General features: G+C 40.2%; 3 protein-coding genes across 4 annotated transcripts; all 3 read left to right on the top strand.

Annotated features, from left to right (window-relative positions):
- The first annotated feature begins 364 nt into the window (after positions 1–364).
- Positions 365–12,108, top strand: LOC311007708 (structural maintenance of chromosomes protein 6). 2 transcript variants are annotated; one of them, XM_084000989.1, is made up of 27 exons: positions 365–417; positions 816–963; positions 1,140–1,275; positions 1,920–2,025; positions 2,282–2,418; positions 2,686–2,747; positions 2,876–2,956; positions 3,063–3,164; positions 3,344–3,463; positions 3,559–3,657; positions 3,801–3,947; positions 4,210–4,298; positions 4,445–4,609; positions 4,793–4,971; positions 6,511–6,712; positions 7,061–7,175; positions 7,393–7,553; positions 7,789–7,924; positions 8,038–8,118; positions 8,215–8,385; positions 9,769–9,906; positions 10,012–10,157; positions 10,353–10,478; positions 10,611–10,716; positions 11,097–11,249; positions 11,459–11,553; positions 11,772–12,108. In XM_084000989.1, the coding sequence occupies exons 2-27, from the start codon at positions 826–828 to the stop codon at positions 11,857–11,859; spliced, it is 3,279 nt and encodes a 1,092-aa protein (XP_083857115.1). In that variant the 5' UTR covers positions 365–417; positions 816–825; the 3' UTR covers positions 11,860–12,108. The 2 variants fall into 2 exon arrangements, with proteins under 2 accessions (XP_083857115.1, XP_083857114.1); XM_084000988.1 differs by having other exon boundaries at positions 371–417; positions 813–963.
- Positions 12,109–13,277: 1,169 nt separating this feature from the next.
- LOC311007718 (required for drug-induced death protein 1-like) lies at positions 13,278–17,173 on the top strand. The gene is made up of 2 exons (XM_084001004.1): positions 13,278–13,635; positions 16,064–17,173. Exons 1-2 carry the CDS (start codon positions 13,324–13,326, stop codon positions 16,199–16,201), a joined length of 450 nt encoding a protein of 149 aa, XP_083857130.1. The 5' UTR covers positions 13,278–13,323; the 3' UTR covers positions 16,202–17,173.
- A 699-nt stretch (positions 17,174–17,872) lies between these two features.
- Positions 17,873–20,505, top strand: tmem18 (transmembrane protein 18). The gene is made up of 5 exons (XM_084001003.1): positions 17,873–18,028; positions 18,205–18,322; positions 19,695–19,749; positions 19,882–19,975; positions 20,102–20,505. The coding sequence occupies exons 1-5, from the start codon at positions 17,936–17,938 to the stop codon at positions 20,189–20,191; spliced, it is 450 nt and encodes a 149-aa protein (XP_083857129.1). The 5' UTR covers positions 17,873–17,935; the 3' UTR covers positions 20,192–20,505.
- Positions 20,506–20,721: the final 216 nt, after the last annotated feature.

A 20,721-nucleotide genomic window follows, 5' to 3' on the forward strand; every position in this document is an offset into this window, starting at 1 on the left:
AAAAACAAACTACAAGAATTCTTTCTCTGTAGACAAACAGTACAATATACCAGAGTGGATACTTTAGTTACTAGGTCTTGAACTTTAACCTGAGTCCAACATGTTTCACATCACAGATTATTGGCGATAGTTCATAAATACACATGAAACGACCACAAACGGCTGGTTGAAATATTATTGACCTGTACATTTTAACAAGCAGTGATTGCCTTTATTAAAATCTATAACATACCAACAATATTTTCATAAAGCCATAGTTTTGTGGTGGTTTTTAATAGATCCATGTTTTTTTTTTTAGAAAGCAAAGCAAACACTCTTCTCGTATATTCACGCGAGATTTCCCCCTGAGTTGCGGGCGCGAATTCGACGGTTGTTCCTTCCGACTGTCAGCTGTGTTGTGTGGCTGCTGCAAACGAGGTAAGCAATGACTCCAAAACCTCATCACACGAGTCCTCTCGGCTTCATTTAACGATACAAACCCGCTCACAAAATACTCAACTGCTCACTGTCCACTTAATAACTTTCCATTTAGCGTGTAGCATCATTTAGCCGGCTATGCTAGTTCTGCAACATTGCTAACCTAACGTTACTCTTGTCAGTGTAGCCGCGGCCGCTCCTCAAGAAGTCTCACTAAAGTTGCCGAGACACGTTACCACGGGTTACAGAGCCCCCACAACTGCGATAACAGTGTTTTACATGTGAGAGTGAGACACGCGTTTTGTTGAATTGAAACTTCCGAAATTACAACACGACTCAATGCTAGTTTCGAGCCGTGTGTTTCCTTTCACTTTCATTTCTCCCTCATTTTAAAGTAGATTGGCAAGGATGTCGAAGAGGAAAAGTACATCTGTTCGGGAAAGCCCCAACAAACGGGTCAGACCTGAGCAGCAGCAGGAGGAGGAGGAGGAGGAGGATAGAGATGTTGATGCTGATGGTGACCAGGATGGTCCTCGACTGAAACAGGTACATGGATATAACGTTACAGTCAATGTCTTACCATGAAAATTGTAGTTTAAATGTCTATATAGAAATCAATTTTGTGCCCTTATTGTGAGGTTTGCAGCGTAACTGTATATCATACTGCATATTATGTGCCATGCCTTGGAGTGAAGTGACTGACAGCAATAACCTGTGTATAGGTGAAACGTGCTGCTGATGTGCCGAGTGATGCAGGGATTGTGGAAAGCATCACGTTGAAAAACTTCATGTGCCACTCACTCCTCGGTCCGTTCACATTTGGCTCCAATGTCAACTTTGTCGTTGGCAACAATGGAAGTGAGTGAAACTACCCAACAAATGTGGTGTGCCAGTATAGAGGATTAGCATAGAATAATCAGAGAAGTCTTTGTAACCCACTCCAGAAACTAGGTTTGGCAAAAGTAGTCTGTTACTTTGGCAACTGCTGACCAAAACATAATAACTTGACGTGTATGTGGGAGTTTAAAATGATCATAGTTATTTGTCTCTGACCAGTTTTATGTCTCAACTCTATAATGGAACTAAATTGCAGTTAAATCTTTTGTCCAAAATGAAATCCAACACAAATAATTTTGTCCGAGTGTCACATTTATCACAGAACCATGTTAACAGGATAATAAGGGATGATGATAGAAATTTGAACTTGTGAACCAAATTGAAGAATTACATGTTGTCTTTGGATTTGTTTGTGGTTGTGAAATAGTCTGTCTTCCTTCATTCTTCTCTATGGCAATTAATTTCACAACTGTTTCTGTGTGTGTTCAGCAATGCAACCACTGCTTGACCTCTTCTGTCAGCATTTATTTTACATGGTCATGTCAACTTAAACCTAAATAATGTATTTATGGTAACAGATTGAACTTCATCTTCATTTAGTTCTTCTGTCTGTTGCAGTGTTCACATTTTTCTTCTTTTCTTTGCACAACCTGCTTTTGCAACAGGTGGAAAGAGTGCCGTCCTGACTGCTCTCATAGTTGCTTTAGGGGGGAATGCGCAGGCCACAAACAGAGGATCGTCCCTCAAGGGTTTTGTGAAAGAGGGTGAAAGGTAAAACAATGTTTTGTATTGTATAATAGATATTCTGTTTTCATGCTGTGTCAGAGATGAGCTGTAGTTGACTTTAAATTTGTTGACATTGTGGCTCTTTCCACCCAAACTCCCAACATCCTGCTGTTAAGTGTCGCACATTGAAATTCGCATCAGTTGTCTATGTAGAGAAGAGACTCTCTATATGCCATCATTAATATGAAATTGTGTTAATTGTTAGGCTCTAAATAGATTGAAAATGTCACTGTCCCCCCAGCTCAGCTGATGTATCGATTACCCTGCGTAACAAAGGACGGGATGCTTACAAACCTGAGGTGTATGGGGCAGCCATCATTGTGGACCTGAGAATAACACGTGAAGGGTTGAGAACTTATAAACTGAGGAGCAAAATAGGTAAAGACCCTGAAAGTTTATGGATTTCTCATATTCAGTATTTTATGGAAAGACATTTTGAGGTTGAACATCTTTAAACAGACTAGAAAATGTGTTTATTTGATTAGTTTTGCAATAAATTCTGCTAAAGAGCAACAATATGAAAGGTGTAAAAGGATTACAGTTAGGATTAAAGTTTTGCAACATTTGTGTGCAACCATAACACGTTAATATGCTTCCTGTATAATTCAGTGTTAAGAATCCACAAGCTTTTTTCTCCTCTTGTAGGTCAAATTGTCTCAACCAAAAAGGAAGAGCTCCTGTGCATCCTGGATAATTTTAATATTCAGGTAAGAGCAATGTTTTCTATGGTACAATGTTGTTTAAACTTTATTACAACAAAAGGAAACCGTGTAGGATAAACATGTGTTTCTGGGTTGGTGGGAAAGAGTCAATGACACATTGTTTTCATCTAAAGGTCAACAATCCTGTGTCAGTTCTTACTCAAGAGATGAGCAAGTACTTCCTTCACTCCAAAGGAGAGGGGGACAAGTATAAGGTTTGTCTAATCATTACACACGACCATACTGTACCTTAAAGTCAAAAACTTTTGTATTTTGTACTTCTACACTTTTTTTTTGTAAATGTTCATTTTTGTTTTTCAGTTTTTCATGAAAGCCACACAACTGGAACAGATGAGGGAAGACTTTGTCTACATCAAAACCACCAAGCATGTCACAGAAGATAAAGTGGAGCAACATAATGAAGTAAGACTTCTAGTCTGCCACTTTTAAGAGGAACTATGCAAGTCTGGTCGCTTTTCCTCTGTTTTTCTATCCCTCTGCCTGGCCATGTGCATTTGTTTTTAACCTTTTGTTAGTAGTTCAGTAATCTAAGTAGACAGCTTGACTAGTTTTGTATGACCATGTATGTCTGATTGTTAAAGTGCTTGAAAGACTTGAAGCGGAAATATCAGGAGAAGGAGGACCGTTACAAGAGCCTGGCATCGCTTGATGAAATGCACACCAAACTGGAGGAGCTGCAGAAGCAGATGGCCTGGGCTTTAGTGAGATAATTTTCTCTCATTTTTGTCCCAGTAAGTTCAGATGAGTGCATTGATTATTTAAAAGATGATTAATCTTGTCATGTGTAATGGTGCAGGTGGCAGAAATGGAGAAGGAGTTGGAGCCCATGAAGGAGAAGCTGCAATCAGACAGAAAGTCTACTAAGAAATATGATGAGAAGGTGGATGAATGGAAGGTAGGACCTCTGTAGTACTCCCCTTAAAATCAAGGGTTAAACATTGTTTTTATTTTTGAGTTGCTTTATTTAGTTTCATAGTTGACATCATGATTTGTGCATGCATATCCTTTGACCCTGTCTGTTTTTGTGTTTTCACACAGAACAAGGTGGAGGAGGCTGAGAAGAAGTACAAGCAGATTCAGGAACAGTTGGAGGGGATCACCCAGCAAGTGCAGGAGCTCCAGCCCAAATGTGCTGAGCTCAAGGCCGAAGCCCAGAGGCGCAATGCTCTTCTCAAGTCCAGTGAGGTCAGGTTCTTAAGTTGTAATATTATATAATTTTGTATCGCTTGCACTGTCTCACTTCTTTTCATTAGCCACATGAATCTGCAGCTTCAGTCCTTGCAACCATATTTGAGTAACACAATTGACATACACCTCATATTATTGAGTGATGGTGCCTACAAATTCTGTCCAAGATTTGTCTATCTCAAATTTTTCCCAAAGTGTCTGTTAGCAAATTGACGCTTGGTTTACAACTTTCTGTTCTTTATTTGTGTGTGCACTCTAGGTCACTGTCCATCGATGCAAAGCTAACCTGAGAGACCTGGAAAAGGACAACGCTCAATTATCCTCAAGGATAAATGATCTCAAGCTGAGGTATGACTTTTATTTTCTTGCGTTCCTTGCAAGCTGAATTATGTTTTCATACTGCCTGGACGCTCCCCTCCCCAGTGCTTTTCCTCCTAATATTTGTCCTCATTGGGTTTTTTATTGTTTTGTTTTGTTTTCTTTCATCTTTCTAGCATTAGTCAGTCAACAGGAGCAGAGAGTCAGGCCAGGATGCAGCGTACGGAGGAGATCGAGTCTGAACTGGAGAACTTGAGGCACCAGATTTCCACTCTGGGTCAGCAGATTGATCAGTATCAGCACGCCTCCAGCCGTGCCAAGGAGGAACAAGGAAAGATGAGGTAAAGAAAAGGAAACTGGACACTGAAAAAAGTCAATTGCACAAATAAGAAACCAGGGCAAGAAAATTATACACACATCACTTTAATGTGAGTCTAACCCCCAGCTCCTCTGTTTAAGGCAACGTTTAAAGTACTACAGTTATCCAGTAACATCATAAAATGCCCACCTCTGTGTGTCTTTAGGAGAGAGCATGAAGTTCTCCAGAGGTCCATTGATGCCAACAGAAGGAACCTGAAGACCATGGAGGGCAGTCGCTCCAATCGGCTTAGGCGTTTTGGAGAGCACATGCCGGCGCTCCTCACTGCCATCCAGGAAGCTCACAAAAAAGGACAGTTCAAGCACAAACCCCGAGGACCTCTGGGTAAGACTCAAGTTGTGAACCCTTTGAATCACATGTATAATGCCAACCACATGGAGCAGCACATTTTTACATCATAAGAACATGTACTCACTTTATCCATAGATTAAAATCTGGACAGACTACACAAAACATAATCAGTAAATATTATTACAGACCTGCCAACATGTACGCATTTTGCGTACTTGTCACGCATTTTGACCTCCTAGTACGCTTGTACGATTCTATGTTTGATCTCGTATTTCGCCAATTTTCAATCAAGTTGTCACCAGCCTTGTTGTCACTGAAGATCATGCTCCGGTGCCACACAGATCTGCGCGTAAGCGGTGTGCTTTAGGCCAATCAGAACACTTCATTTTCGGGGCGGTGCGTGGCGCAGTGGTTAAGGCGGCCGCCCCATGTAGAGGCTACAGTCCTGCATGTCATTCCCCCTTTCTCTGCCTCCCCCTTTCCTGTCTATCTCTACTATGGCTATCAAATAAAGGCATAAAAAAATATATACTTAAAAAGGGACATTTGACGATATAAATGACGGCGCTTGCAAACGACCATGTCACCGTGTCAGCAGACTGTTTGGTGCGCGTGTGGCTGCATTGTCACTGCTGACTTCCACGCAGCTGTTGTTGTTGATGTTTAGCGCTACCTGGAGCAACAACAACAGTCGCTGCAGCTTCTACTGAGAGCTGGGGTCACACATAACGCACGTGAGACAGACACATGGACCGACAGCGCAGATGTCGCAGACAATGTTAAACTTTTCACACTAATGACAAAAAACTACCGTTGTGTTGTGTGACGGCAGATACAGAACCAGGTTTAAAGTTAGAGAGGAAGAAGGAGCGAGGTGAGTGAGTGAGGTGGGGGCAGACAGGCAGGAGAGGGTGGGATAAGGAGAGAGAGGCTGTTGAATGAGAAAGGCAGATAAGCTACAGTATTTTATTTTTGACCAAATGTTCTTGTTGTTGACTTATGGATAATGAAATAATTATTGTAGGCTACTGTGCTATTATAATACAGTGAAATTTTGATATCATGACATGCTTTACAGTACTGCAATAAATGTCATGGGCTTGTTATTAAGGTAGCCTAATGTCATATTATGATATTATGACATCCCTAGCAAAGCATAAAGAGTAGAAAAGTAGTTGAATGATATAGTTAATCTACAGTAAAATTGAACGTGGTTGTTGAAGAAATAGAGCATTTTCTAAACAACTGTTCAGGCTCTAATTTCTGTAGTAACGGCGAGCGGTACGAGTTCAAACAGGGAGATATTCTGATAATGTTATATGTAGCGTCTCTAGTTTCTATTCTGGTTTCAAATAGAAAAAACAATCAGAAGCCAATGTATGTAGTTTTGTAAATATTTCAGCATAAATAAATAAAACATTGTCTGATATAAAGTGAAAATTTCAACAAAAGATGTTTTCTTACCTCTGTGGGAAGCTGAGCAATGTCAGACCCTTGTTAAAGAATATGTTATTGTGTCTTTCTGAAAGTGGCAAATGCACTCCTAACTGCTTTTAACACTTCTTTCCACAGGTTACCTTATCAGCCCCAAAGACCCGGAGCTAGCCTTGGCTATAGAGATTTGTCTTAAAGGCCAGCTGCAGGCCTTTACCTGTGACAACCATCAGGATGAGAGGGTACTGCAGGGCCTCATGGCCAAAGTGTTCCCAGGTGGCCGTAGACCGGCCATCATTACCAGCCAGTTCCTCCCAAACGTCCATGATACACGAAAAAGGTGAGGACGTATACATTATTCACAGATACATTTACTTAAAAGTTAAGTTGTGAGTTGCCTAGAAACACACACACTCCACACCATACTGACGATGCATTTTCACTGTAGTCAACTTTACACATCTTTCTCACAACTATGACAGACCTCTTAGTAAAATACCACTGCCATATTTGTAGCTGTGTCTCCAATATGTTTTAAAAACCCACATTGCAGCACAGAAACTAATGCTGGTTTGAGAAATGTTGGGAACGTGTTAAAATGCACACGTTTGAAATGTTACTTTAACAGTGCAAGAATATTGTGTGGAGTTGTAATCAAGTAATCTATGTCTGTTCTGTTTGTTGTCAGAGCTGTGAATCATCCCGACTACCCCTCCGTGCTTCAAGCTCTAGAGATCGAGGATCCAATTGTGGCCAACTGCCTGATTGATCAAAGGAGTATAGAGAGCATTCTGCTCATTAAGGTAACACGCACGGTTTCCTGTATGATCATCAACCAGTAACTGTGTTTTTATAGGTCTCTAACTTAATCCATGGTCAGATCTTGTCCTTGATATAATCCCTTTAATCAAACCGCATAAAACTTGGCCTAATATCTATGACAGCAGAGGTTGAGACATGTATCAGCAGTGTTTTCATTTTTAGTGCTCTGAGAGTGTTTTGTCTTGTGTTTGTGTGCAGAATTTCAAAGAGGCACGCAGAGTGATGCAGGGCAGAAACCCTCCTCAGAACTGTATCCAGGCATACTCCAAGGACGGAGACCAGATCTTCACTAACCGCAATTACACTGCTGAGCAAACCAGAGCTAACTACCTCACGGGAGATGTCGAGGAGGAGATCAGGTGTGTGTCTGTTTGTAAAGTCAGACTTTTATTTCTCCACTCCTAGATACATCTGGTCACCACCAGGGCCATCTCCTCCTGACTTAGTGGTGTTGGAATGTCTGATGGAAGAAATCATTAGTGTATCTTGAAACAATAAAACAGTAAACAAATGAATAAATATATCACAAAAGTGGTTGTGTAAGTATTTCCTCTTGTGTTCTATGAACTTTCTCCGTCTCCTTCACCTTCCCAGGCATTTGCAGAGGGAGATGGAGAACCAGGTAGCTCAGGCAAACCGCTTCCAGCAACAGAGGAAAAGATTAGACGACGACATCAAACAGAATGATGGGCTGCTGAGAAGAGCTCACATAGAGCAGAAGAACACCAAAGTAACATTTTTTTTTACCTCTCATGATCAGACTTCTTCTCTTTCTGAACTCAGGATTTGAAATTTTGATACTAAGTTTTTTTTTTTGTTGTTGTTTGTTTTTTATTGATTTAGGACAAGGCCACAAAACTACAGCTGGAGCTGACAGACCTGCAGAATGTGGAGGAGCCTCAGTCAGAGGACCTCAGGCCCCTGGTTTGTACAGAACACATCATTGCAGCGCACTGTCAAAATATTATCTTAAAAAAGTGTCAGCAGTTGTAATTTGTTGCCGTCTCCATTCTACCACAGGAGGAGGATCTTCAGGAGATTGTTGCGAAGATTTCCTCAAAGCGTGCCGAGTGTGAAGAGGCGCGACTTCAGGCGGCCGACCTCAAGGCTGCATATGAGAAGGCAGAGCGGGAGTACAAGCAGCACAAGGAGCAGATCAACACTGTCGCTGAGGAAGCAGACTCCATCAAGGTACTGAAATACCTGAGGGATAATGTGTGAAGACAGACCCAGATTGGCACCTGGAGTTTTTGTGCTCATTGTGGAATTCACAAAAACTAACTTTTTTTCAGCCAACATTATAAATAAAATAATACATATTCTCAGCCTTTAATTTCAAAGGCATGTGAAGTAGTTGAGGCAGTTAGATGAAACCAGTACAGACAATAATCTGAAGGTTTCAAACATTGATAACATTTCTTACAACTAGGGCTGCCCCCGACCAAAGATTTTGTTGGTCGACCAGTAGTCGTCACTTATGGCGATTAGTCGACTAATCGACCCCCCACCTTGACGGAAAAAAAAAATAAAAAAAAATAAATTAAACATTTTTTTTTTTTTTGCTGCCCGCGGTCAGGTTGAGAATTAATTAATGAATGCTTGTGACTCCGGCCGTGTTGGGTCCGAGATTCAACAACAAGCCGGTCCGGTTTCACTGTTATTACCGGCAGAATGCCCGTTTATCACCAATAAACACAGTAGATGAGGAGGGTAAAAAGTTACTGAGCTCAGGCTGTGTGACGGGGGTGCGGGGGTGGGGGTCCGCGGCGTGGAGCGGTGCAGGCATAGACATGAGTCTATGGGTGCGGGGGTGGGGGTCCGCGGCGTGGAGCGGTGCGGGCATAGACATGAGTCTATGGGTGCGGGGGTGGGGGTCCGCGGCGTGGAGCGGTGCGGGCATAGACACTATGGGTGAGGGTCTCTGACTGCAGCGGGGACTATCATGGATCCGCGCCGTGACACTGAGACTGACCGCCGGTGAGCGCTGTGGGATGGGACCGGGGCTCAGACAGCACCCGCTAACGGTGACAGCGGTGATACGAGAGAGAGAGAGACGGCCGTGCCGTGTAAAAAAAAAAAAAGTGTCACGTCACGACTTCCTGTATCTGGCCCTTCAAAATAAAAGCCCCATAACCTTTCATATACAGTTCAGTCATTGATGTTGGCTTAATTTTGACAAGACACGGCTCCAAATGTTTTGTTTTTTTTCCTGCGACCAATCGACCAATGAAATTTTGGTCAGCTAATGATTTTTTGGTCGACCAGTGCTTGGTCGACTATTTGGGGGCAGCCCTACTTACAACTGTTTCACAGTCAACGTCTTCAATCAGCACATCCTTACTTTGTTTCCTCAAACTGAGTGAAATTAAAGTAGTTGTTTGCCAAGGCTTTTGCTTTGCAGAAGCTGCACAAAGCTTCCTCACAGTTTCCAGAAACTAATGAACTAAACTGTAAAAAAAAAAAAAAAAAAGTCTAGTTAGACAAGTTAGAAGTCAAATCTGAGTTGTGGAAGATATGACATATAAGCCTCATCACATCAATGTGTTGACTTGTTTTTTGCTCATCCCACTACAGGAGGAGCTAAGTGAAGCTGACCGGGATGTGGGGAAGTGCAAGCATCACAAGAAACACTACGAAGAGAAGCGCAGCTCCCATCTGCGCAACATCCAGACCCTTGAAGCCAGCCTCCAAGGCAAGGAGCAGGAACTTCAGGTATGACTTACGTGGATGCATGGCATAGATTTTTCGCCTTGTATTTTTTTTCCAACATAAATTTTTGTGTCAGAGATTGATGGTTTGCTTTGCTCTCTGGTTCAGGCGTCCGTGTCAAAGGCTACAGAGATCTGTCCTGAGCGCGTGGACGTGCGTCGGACAGCCAGGAGTCTTGACAGCGAGATCAGCCGTCTCAAGGTTAAGATCACTACCCAGCAGGGGCAACAGGGAGACCGTGAGGAGATTGTGAGGTATGTTATCTTAACTCCTGTGACAAATGAATGTTAAATCACGAGTTTTCCCTCTTCAACGCTACAGTGAAACAATGCCGGGGGGGTTTTGTTTGTTTTTTTGGCCAATTTCAGCACAGCCACTACAACAAACTTCAGTTGATTCTTCTAAACATATCAAATATCCTCTCTCTGAACTTTCCTTTCCACATTTAGGCAGTACCATGAGGCTCTAGAGAACTACAAAAACCTCACACAGCAAGTGAAGAACCTCAACACCTTCATGAAAAGCCTTGACAGCGTTATGAACGAAAGACTGAAGGTTTATAATGAGCTCAGGAGGCAAGTTGTCAAATCCCATTGACCCATTGACTGCAGACACAGTCCCCCTCCCTTTTGTTTATTCTGTTTTTCCTTTTTCCTTGCCTCTTTTGTCCATTTGATCCCTTCTATCTGCATCTCTCAATGTCTTAGGTTTCTGTCAGCCCGCTGTAAATACTACTTTGACAGCATGCTGGCCCAGAGAGGCTACACTGGAAGTATGACCTTTGACCACAAGAATGAAACCCTTTCCATCACAGTAAGAGGAACATTTGTTTCATCAGTCAATTTTCCTCCAAAAATGAAATCGAAGTGTCTTTTTTTTTTTCTCTAGTTGGATTGTGTAACAATAGTCAACTCTAAGCCACACGGGTTCTGTTTTCATAATACATATTTTCGGGTTGAGTTCAAAACAACTTGTGACCTGGACTGTGAGAGGCAGCTGGTGGAAAACAGACCAAACGATGTAGCAGCAGCACAATTAAAGTCTAATTAGAGCATGTTGTACTATTTCTTAAATGACTCTAAGTTAAAAAATGAGATATGACAGCCACAGCTTTTTACCAGGTGGTGTAGTATGAAATGCTGACAACAAAGCCTTTCTGTTCAGAATCTGACTTCTCATCCACTGCTATGTAGGTGCAGCCAGGCCAAGGAAACAAGGCCCACTTGAGCGACATGCGCACTCTGTCCGGAGGCGAGCGCTCCTTCTCCACTGTCTGCTTTGTGCTCTCCCTTTGGGCCATCACGGAGGCGCCATTCCGCTGCCTTGACGAGTTCGATGTTTACATGGTAATCGGAGACTGTTTTTATTGGTATTGTTGAGTCTGTCTGGTTTTGAAACGCCTAAACAGTAAAGTGCAATTACCTCTTCAAGGGAGGGGGGAAGTTGGGAGTTCATATTCAAGGTCCTTGACAGTTGAGGAACTGTTGTCTCGATGTGTGTAGCCTCACGTAGCAAAACATAACATGAATCTTTGGGTTTGTTTTTCTTTAATTAGGATATGGTGAACAGGAGGATTTCAATGGACATGATGCTGAAGGTGGCTGTTGCTCAACGCCGAAGACAATTCATTTTCCTCACCCCACAGACCATGTATGTAATCACTGATACATTGCTTTGTTTATACATTTGTATATTTAAGCAGTTTGACCACCCAGACACTTGATTTATTGATGTACCGGCTGTATATTAACTTACTAAATGAGCAATGCAAGACTAATCTGTTAAGCAATAATTGATAATACATTTTATGTCCACAGCTTGGTTCCCTCTTAACCTCTCTCTTATCTTTTGTTGTTTTTGTTTTTCAGTAATCTTCCCGTGAGCAAAATCATCCGCATCCTGCGACTGAAAGATCCCGACCGCGGCCAGAACGACCGTCAGGACGAGGACCAGTAGGATTTCTTGCTCAGTTCAACCTCAGATGAGGTGATGAGACCACCTCAAGTGCTAAGACCCTCCATGAGTGTGATACCAGGACAGGCCAGAGCCTGGGAGGGAGGGTCCACTTCTGTATGACTGTTCAGATTAACTTTTGCTGTGTTTCAGAAGCAGCGTATTAAATGTGTTGCACAGTATCATTAAATACGTTTTAGAGGTTTGTACAGTGGGGGAGTATTTTTATATCCCTTTTGTCAAAATAATTTAAATGGCTTAAATGAGAATTGTAATATTCATTTAATGTTATCCATTAAAAATACTTGTTCATAGACGCATGTTTGAGGGGTTTTTATGCATGGAAATATATTTCAAGATGAATGCCAAATTGTGTTTGGGAGTTTTTCTTATTTTGACCTAAAATGAATTCCAGTCAGCAAAAGTTATTATCTAATATTATCTTAGGATAAAATTTAAAAGGAAAGATATGCATCATAGTTAAGTGTATCTATTATACATTTGTTTCAATGAAAAGTGGTTAAGTGCTAAAGTTGAAGGCAACTGGACTTCTTTAGATTCTTGAAATCTAAGAAATCCTGTTGCCTTCAACTTCAGCACTTAACAGGCTCTTCACGTTCTACTTAATCACTGTACCAGTAGGACTTCAATAGACATTTAAATCATTACCTGCACATTATTTCCTAGTCCTTTACTCTCTGAAGTAGGATCAGTTGACTATGAACCAACCAGTCCTGTTCATTAAGTCCATAAGAACCTAATTAAACCTTTGCTTAACTTCAAAAGTAACAAGTAACATTTTGTTGACCCATATTCATACCTATGCAGAGCTGAGATTTTGTGCCATTTTAATATCCATTGAAAAATCCACTGAACCTTAACAGGGAAAAAAAGGAGTTTGGAGGACTTTGTCCCTGATCACGTACAAGTGGAGTGGAGATAATTAAGTAGTTGTTATGAACAGTAAAGAATGATGACAGCAAAACTTGTTTCAATGTTGAGTATCTGAACATCCAAACCACTTCACATTTAACACTGTGCATGAAGAGAATCAGTTCCTGAAGCTTTGTTGAGAACCCCTCATTCAAAAAACTTGGACAGTCCACACTGCATGTCTTGGGATGCGTACATTGCACCTGCAAAGTTTTGGAAAAAGCAGATAAACAGTGGTTGAAAAAATCAATAAACAGAGACAGAGATTATTTTTGATAACAGTTGGATAAAAGCCCATCTGATTTAAACCTGCATGAAAACATTCAACCGGAAAGGCTGAGACCTATTGAGGTCAGTTTATTGAGGAGGAAGGATTTGCACCTTTAAGGGCCCTGTGCCAAATCTCCCACACGAGGCGGTCCACTGGAATGTACTTCCACTCATGCACATAATGTCTGTTGACAACATACCTAACCTCCTGAGGAAAGTGGTACTTTTTCATTACATCCCTGAGAACTGCAACAAGCAGCTATCATGAAGCCTAAGTCTCTCCCATCAAGGTTGTTTAACAGAAATGCAGCATCAGGTGAGGCTTTGAACATAGGAGCAGCAAAGTACCAGCGACATGTGGACTGCGTGGATCCCCCAGAGAGCGAGGACAACTCTGCCTACAACGCTAACCAGCCAGTGGCAGACAACAACAGACAGAATGAGAAGAGCCACAGAGAAATACACTTTGCCTTTCTGTCAGAGAAGTATGAGCCTCTGACAGATGATGAGGCACAAGCCAAGACGGAGGAAGAGAAGAAGAAAAGGAAGAAGGAAAAATACAAAAAAGTGAAGAAGGTTGGTGTTCCCTTCAAATACTTTCAAATTTCTCTTGACTATCAATAATTATAAACTTGCAAGTACATTGTTTGCATTCTAGTGGCATAGATATTGCCTTATAAAGATCCATCATCTCCTGCTCCTTTGTATTTTCCTTATAGCTTCAACCTGGGTAAGTTAACAATTGTCTTTGATATGACAGTAATCAGCCCTAAATTGTTCTAAAAGGTTCTTAATTATTGGGGAAACTGTTAAAAAACAAACTCTGAGATAAATGAATCCCAGTTGTCACCTTCATGCTGTAAATTATCCTGAAAAATGTGATTGCTGCTGTGGTTCTGCGGTTTGTGCTCCAACTGCATAATCATCCCAATTTTCCCATAAAGTTCAGGCTCAGGTTTCTGATTATTGAGGTAATTACTCGTCAAAAACAATATTTTGACCACTGAATTGTTGACAGTTTTAGAGTTCAAAGAACTCTAAAAGGTCATAAATGTCAAATTACACATGATCATCTTTTGTCACAGTCCCCATCCCAATTATCAAAAGATTTTACAGCTGTGGTCTCTTTTGCAACCAGCTTCATTTTGGCGATCTATCCTCTGGGTTCATGTTAACCCAGCAGGACTAAAGTCAGTGATTCATGACAATTGGTGCAAGGGGAGGCAGAGAAATTGCTGTTCAAAGGTGCTGTCCAATTTCCTTATGTGTCCTTCCTCTTCCCTGCACCAATCACTTTACATTGCTCATCTCTCAATCAGCTTTACCAATCAACTTCTTCTCTTGATCAAGGGAAAATAACAATACAGTCCTGAGGTGTGGTGAATCCTCTGAGAAAAACATGAGTCTGTTTACGGCACAGTTTCTGTAATAACCCAGTCACGCATGTGATTGATAAGGAAACTGTGTTTGTGTGGAACCATAACAGAATCTTTATCAGTTTATCAGATTTCCATTTGAAAACACGTGCTGAAAACAAATCATAAATAAATCTCAGGTCAGGCTAATTATTAGCTATCTTTAGATTATTTTTTACATTTAATAGTTTGGTTTTCAACCCAACTGCCAAACTGATGATGCATATCCACAATCCACATGGGGGTATAGAAATAATATTCAGTTCCACTGTTGAGTCATACGAGCAGAAACAAGAAGTGGGATTTTACAGAAAATAAAAGTGGAGAATAGTTTCATTATTGAGTTTGACATGTTGAATATTTAGTGAATATAATCTTGAAAATACAGTGCTAAATTCTGAGTAAGATTTCAAGTTTTTGACTTCAGATTGATTAAACTTGTCTCTCTCCTTGCAGTTCATTTGCTGGTAAGTTGAAATATGTACTGTAGTTGTATTGTTTTGTTTTTTTGTTGGCGTCAATCAGCCTTATTGAATGATACACTGCAGACACTGTTAATTATAGGGAAACTAGGAAGCTAGTGGGCCAAAGAATCATCTCTAAACTGCTGATTCCGTTTTCAAAAATTATTCCAGATACAAAGTTTTATCTCAAATGATCAAGAGACATTCCCAGAAGTTAATAATCGTCACAGGGTTATTACTGTCACAAGCAATTGGATCACTCTGCTTACCGGATGAAATGCTTTATAACCCATGCACACGTGAGATTTACAAGGAAATGGTTCCTGGAATGTGACCTTAAACAACATCACTACAGCTTGTTTATCATTGACTGGGTATTTGTGTTTATACTGGACATTACCAGACTCTCATCAGTCACTTGTGTCCTACATGAGTCAATGAAAACCAAAAAGTCAAAAGAATCAAATCATAAAAGAGCGCAAGCGACTATTTGACACTTGAATGTTCAAGCTTATTCTTGACCCTGGAATAGGTCCACTTACTATTAAGTTATATAATGTGTCCTGTTTCAAGTTATAGTCAGTTTTAAGTGATTAAGTGGTGAGCAGAGTCATATTCACATGCTGCACGGAGGAAGTTGGATTGTTTCTGCTTTATTTGTCTTGAACACCTAACTTCCGTTATCCGCTTCAGACGGACAGCCCTTTCCTGTTCAGAGACCACAAGAGACAATAGTGTTCACGGGACTCTTTATTTACATCTTGAGGTCACAGACAGACTGTGCCTCTCTCCCCTGCTGTGCCATTGTTCTAAAACGATGAGATACATTGGCTTCACTTTTAACTGATTTGAACATGATCATGTCATGATGACTCTTAAAACATAATTAATTAATTGTCCATTCTGTTGAAATCACTGGAAATGTTTTGCTGTAGTATTCATCACCTGAATATTTACATTCTGATTCTGAAGACATAAGCATTTGGTGCAAAAGTTTGTGATTCAGTTTTAATCCCTGTTACAGTAATTCGGATCCTCCTTTAAGTGACCTAACAGATTTGAATTGATTACTATTGAATTTTACAGAGCTCATAATTAATCTAAAACTGTTTATTTGTCTTTCAGAATGTGGGAAAAGCGCTGCGCTCCACTTGGAAGTGCTTAATGCTTGGGCTTTACCATTTTGCCCTCGGCTATTCTACCCCAATCACAGTGGCAGCAACTTTTGTCCCTGACTTTCACCCAGGCAGAAACAGGCCCTGAGCTGATCTGCACAAACCACCCCCACGTTCCTTACACTGTACAGAAGGACACTGGCCGAAGCCTTTTGATATTCATAATGTTTGTGTATTTGAAATTACATATTTTTACATGTCTCAACATGATCTGATCAATAATGTACTCATATGTTGATTTTGATTATTTGATTATATTGCTAAGATATACATTTGTAAAATAAATAAATAAAAACCTTTTCACAGCAGATATTTTGACTCACCATAGTAGGAAAAGGACAGGATGATTCTGTTCAATTAAACAGTTTGATTGATTTTATTATACACCTGGGTTCTGCTGTGATACGTTTAAGTGTCTTCTGTGAAAAAGACATATTGCTAGTCTTATTAATTGCTGAAATTAGCAGCAGAGGCTGTACAATTGCTTTTTGCATTGACCTAATAATTAGACCTTTTCCCTCAATGAGACATTGTTCATGCACTAATCAAGCTGTAGACAAAGAAAAACACATGTATTTTTTTATTTTCTATTTTTTTAAGAAGCATCTAGATGTGTACAAGTATGTGTTAATGTGGCACCAAGATGGATTATGTAAATTGTATGGTTGAGTATTTACTGTAGCTGCAGATGAAGTGAATCAAGACGAATACTGTTCAAAGGACTTTAAAGCAGGAAAGGCTTAGGATTGGAAGTGATCATCAGTGAAGCACCAAGGCTGACAGGATGTGGACACACACAGGGAGAGACAAACCAGGCCACCCTCCTGCTCCTCCCCTCAGAGTGGAGCAACTGAACTGATCTCATCTCATGAGTATTTTTCAATTCTCAAACTGTCAAAACAAGGCAGTCAGATGAACAACAGACTTCTAATGACTGGATAATGATGATTATGGTTAAATTGCCATGGACTGCATTTTAAGGAGGTTTTCTGTTCAGATTATAAATAGTGATGTGGTCCCAAAGTTGAGTGTTTTTACATCTGAGAGCTTATGGTGAGTGGTAAAGATTTTGCATGTCATGATATCAATAAGTTGGAGTGGAAAGATTTAAAATTGATACGGATCACAGGTGAGATTGTTGTGGATTGGACAAAGGAAGAATAACCCACTCGTGTTTTGGAGATGTAGCTAATGTTTAGAGATAGACACCTTGAATTGTTAGGATAATGTATGAAAAATCTTTATTGTTGTTTTATTTTTAATAACAACATAAAAAGATAGAAGACTACTACTTCATGTAAAATGTCATATTAAAAAAGTAAAATAGTGAAATTCTGAGCATTTTTTCCAACATATTCTTAGTAAACTGTGAAAAGTACCTGTAAATTTAATGGTAAGAATTAGTTTTATAACCGTTTATCTTGTATTTATGTTATACTGTAGCCTATATATTTTTATTATTATTATAATTGTTATATTATAGGCTACACACACCCAAAGAAACCCCAAAAACAAACGAAATATATAGCCTATATCTATTTACACAATTGAATTGAAAATAGGGGTTATCTTTTCAAATAATCATACAGACGTTTTAAGGGATTTGTAAATGTATGATGTTTTTATAGCTTTCCGTCTTTCATACCCATGGATCCATGTTCATGCCATGTAGGCTTTTTTCTTTCTCATGGAAATATGACGAGTCTTCTTGTGACGTAGTTAGACTGCGACAGAGAAGCTACTTCCGCAGTCTTGTTTACCTGAGAGCAGAAACAGCAGCAGCCAGTGGTCCGCCACACTCAGCTCAGTGTTTTATTTAAAAATGACGGACACGAAAGCAGAAAATATTAGCTCAATCCCTATCGACGGCTTCAGCAACTTAAGAATCACGTCGATATGGACGTTTCTAATGTCTGTAAGTAGAGAGTTTATCCATGGCGCTAGCGTTAGCTCTCACGACTAGCATCGACTCCCTTTGGGTTTTAGAGGAGTGGGCGTCTGTAACGTTTTCTTTCTTTTATTTATTTTTTTAATTTTAGTATCAGTAAACAGCAGCAACGACTAACTGTGACTGTCCTTTTTTTCTTGTAGGTGCAGTGGTCCGAGCCTTGGCTCATTGGGCTGTTGGTGTTTCATGTGGTTTGTTTGTTTGTGACGGTGGTGACCTGCAGGTTTTACAGAGCTCAGATCTGTCACTTCCTGCTCATGGGTATGTAAATTAAATTAAATTTAATTTAAAAGGGACAGTGTACAGCTCAAACATAAATTGAATCACACAATTGAATGCACTGAACCAGATAATAGCTACAAGATAAGCATCTGTAACGTTAGTCCCTTGGGACACACACACAGAGTAGCAGCACTCACTCTTCATCTGCAGTTTTCATGTTCATGTCACATGGCAAACCTATATGCCATGCAGAATTGTTGCATACTATTTTTCTTGTCTCTTGTCTTGTCCTTACAGTATAGAAGTGTATGTATTAGGCATGGGCATTTCGAGTAATTTCTAACCAAGTAGCCTAACCTGGTCTTACTCGAGTAACCGATTACTTTAATAAAAATAGAACGACTCATTATTGATACACAGCGTTGTCAGACAAAATATTAGATGGTTAATAAGAGTAGAGATTGGAGTTTAAGATGCACATATGGCATATGTGCATCAGGGTTTCAGAATGTTTTTAGGCTGAAAGCCTATTTTCTAACAGACTTGATGATACCCATCGTCTCCCTCCCTACGGCTTACCCCAAGGGAACCACCACAGATTCTTGTAAAAGGTTTGAAAGTTAGAGGCTCGATCCAAAAATGCTTTTACACAGCAAAAAAACATGTTTTTTGATCCAAAAACACAAAAACCCAAACCATGGCGGGATTATGTAGTTTGATCCGACGCTAGACTGTGCTCTAACATGCCATTTTTTTTAATCCTAGGTTAACCAGGTAATTCGTAACCGATTTGCAGAACGGGTAACTGTGCACATGCCTAGTTACTAGGGGATCAATAGATTAGTTATTTAATTGTACTCTGCACAATTAGAAAACTACACGCTGTGTGTTCGCCCTAGACCAGAGTGCATACAAGAAATGTTTGTACAAATCAATTCATTTGAATGGGGTTATTCTCTTGGGCCTGTGCTTTTTAAAGGGGCCTATCAGCAAAAACACAGAACCATTGAAAACACTGTCTTTTATTTTATGGCAGAGATTTGACAAATAGTATATAAAGGGAACACTAGGAATGAGGTTGAAATTATAAAGCCTATGAAGATTTAATTATCCCAGATAATTATCTTATTAATTATCCCAGAATATTAACTGTGTATTAGTTGATTAGTTTATTATGTTATTACCAACAATGAGCAGAATAATGCAGATGAATCTCAAAACTCAATAATAGCATCCTTTATATCTTGTTTGTCTTTGTCACCACAAGAGCCAATAAATAGCTGTAAATGAGGCCTGATGCTGACATGACCAGTGCAAAGACCTAAGAGACCATTGAAATGCTGTATTGTTATTGATGTGTCTATGTCCTGACTTCTGAGTGTTCACAAACTGATAAAACTCCTTTTTACAGTTGGCTTGGTGTATAGCGCTGAATATCTGAATGAACTGGCAGCTATGAACTGGAGGTAAGGTCATTGTTCACCGGTATTTTAGGTGTAATGTAGAGAATAATGTGTTTTGAAGCTTTGTGCATACATTCAGCATGCTGTAGTGGACAAATATACAGTAACTTTTCTTTCTGTTTGTTGTTTTTTTAGGTCTTTTTCTGATTTCCAGTACTTCGACTCTAAGGGCATGTTCATATCTCTGGTTTTCTCCATTCCTCTTCTGTGTAACACAATCATCATTGTGGTAAGTTTTACTGTTTATGTTTAATCTTGTCAGATCAAAACAAATACTATAAGCAGTCTTCAGCAGCAGATGTGCCTCAGATAACATAATCACGTGTCTGTTTGTGTTTGTGTTACATAATCATAGATGGTGTGGGTGTACAGGACCTTTTCCACTATGACCGAGCTGAAGACCCTCCAGTTGAAGCGAAAGGCCCGCAAAGAGAAGAAACAGTGAGAGTGACTGGTCTCCCCCTCCTTTTGTCTGTAAATGGGCTCCACTGAGAGGAGCTTGGAGTCTCTCCCTCGCTTATCCTGGAGTTTGGAGAGGAAAAGCGGATTCTTTCTTGAGACTGCAAAAAGGATTGTCCGTTGATATCAGGACTGGATGTGTGTCTCTGGTGACGACAGTTGGATGTTGGATGGTGCTGCTGAATGTTGTGCACACTATGAGGTTTTATGAGGACCAAAGGACAGATACTGTTTTGTATTTAAAGTTGTTTTAAAGCAAGTTAAGATGTACAAGAAAAGATAAAGTCATTTTTGAATTACTTTTATGTGACTGGTCATTTTAATACCCGGCGGGACTATTAGTAATGCAAAGTAGGTTGTCATTGAGCCATGGAGCAACTACTGAAATTCACAGGAACTAAACATAGACTAGGCTGAACTGGTTTAACAGCTTCCTGGGATGGTTGAAGTGATGATACTAGAACAACCTCTTTGTTGAAGGCTAGTTTGACCACTTCACTCACCTCTCCCAGGAGA

The sequence above is a fragment of the Trachurus trachurus genome, assembly GCF_905171665.1.
Source record: "Trachurus trachurus genome assembly, chromosome: 24".
In the NCBI taxonomy this organism is placed as follows: domain Eukaryota; kingdom Metazoa; phylum Chordata; class Actinopteri; order Carangiformes; family Carangidae; genus Trachurus; species Trachurus trachurus.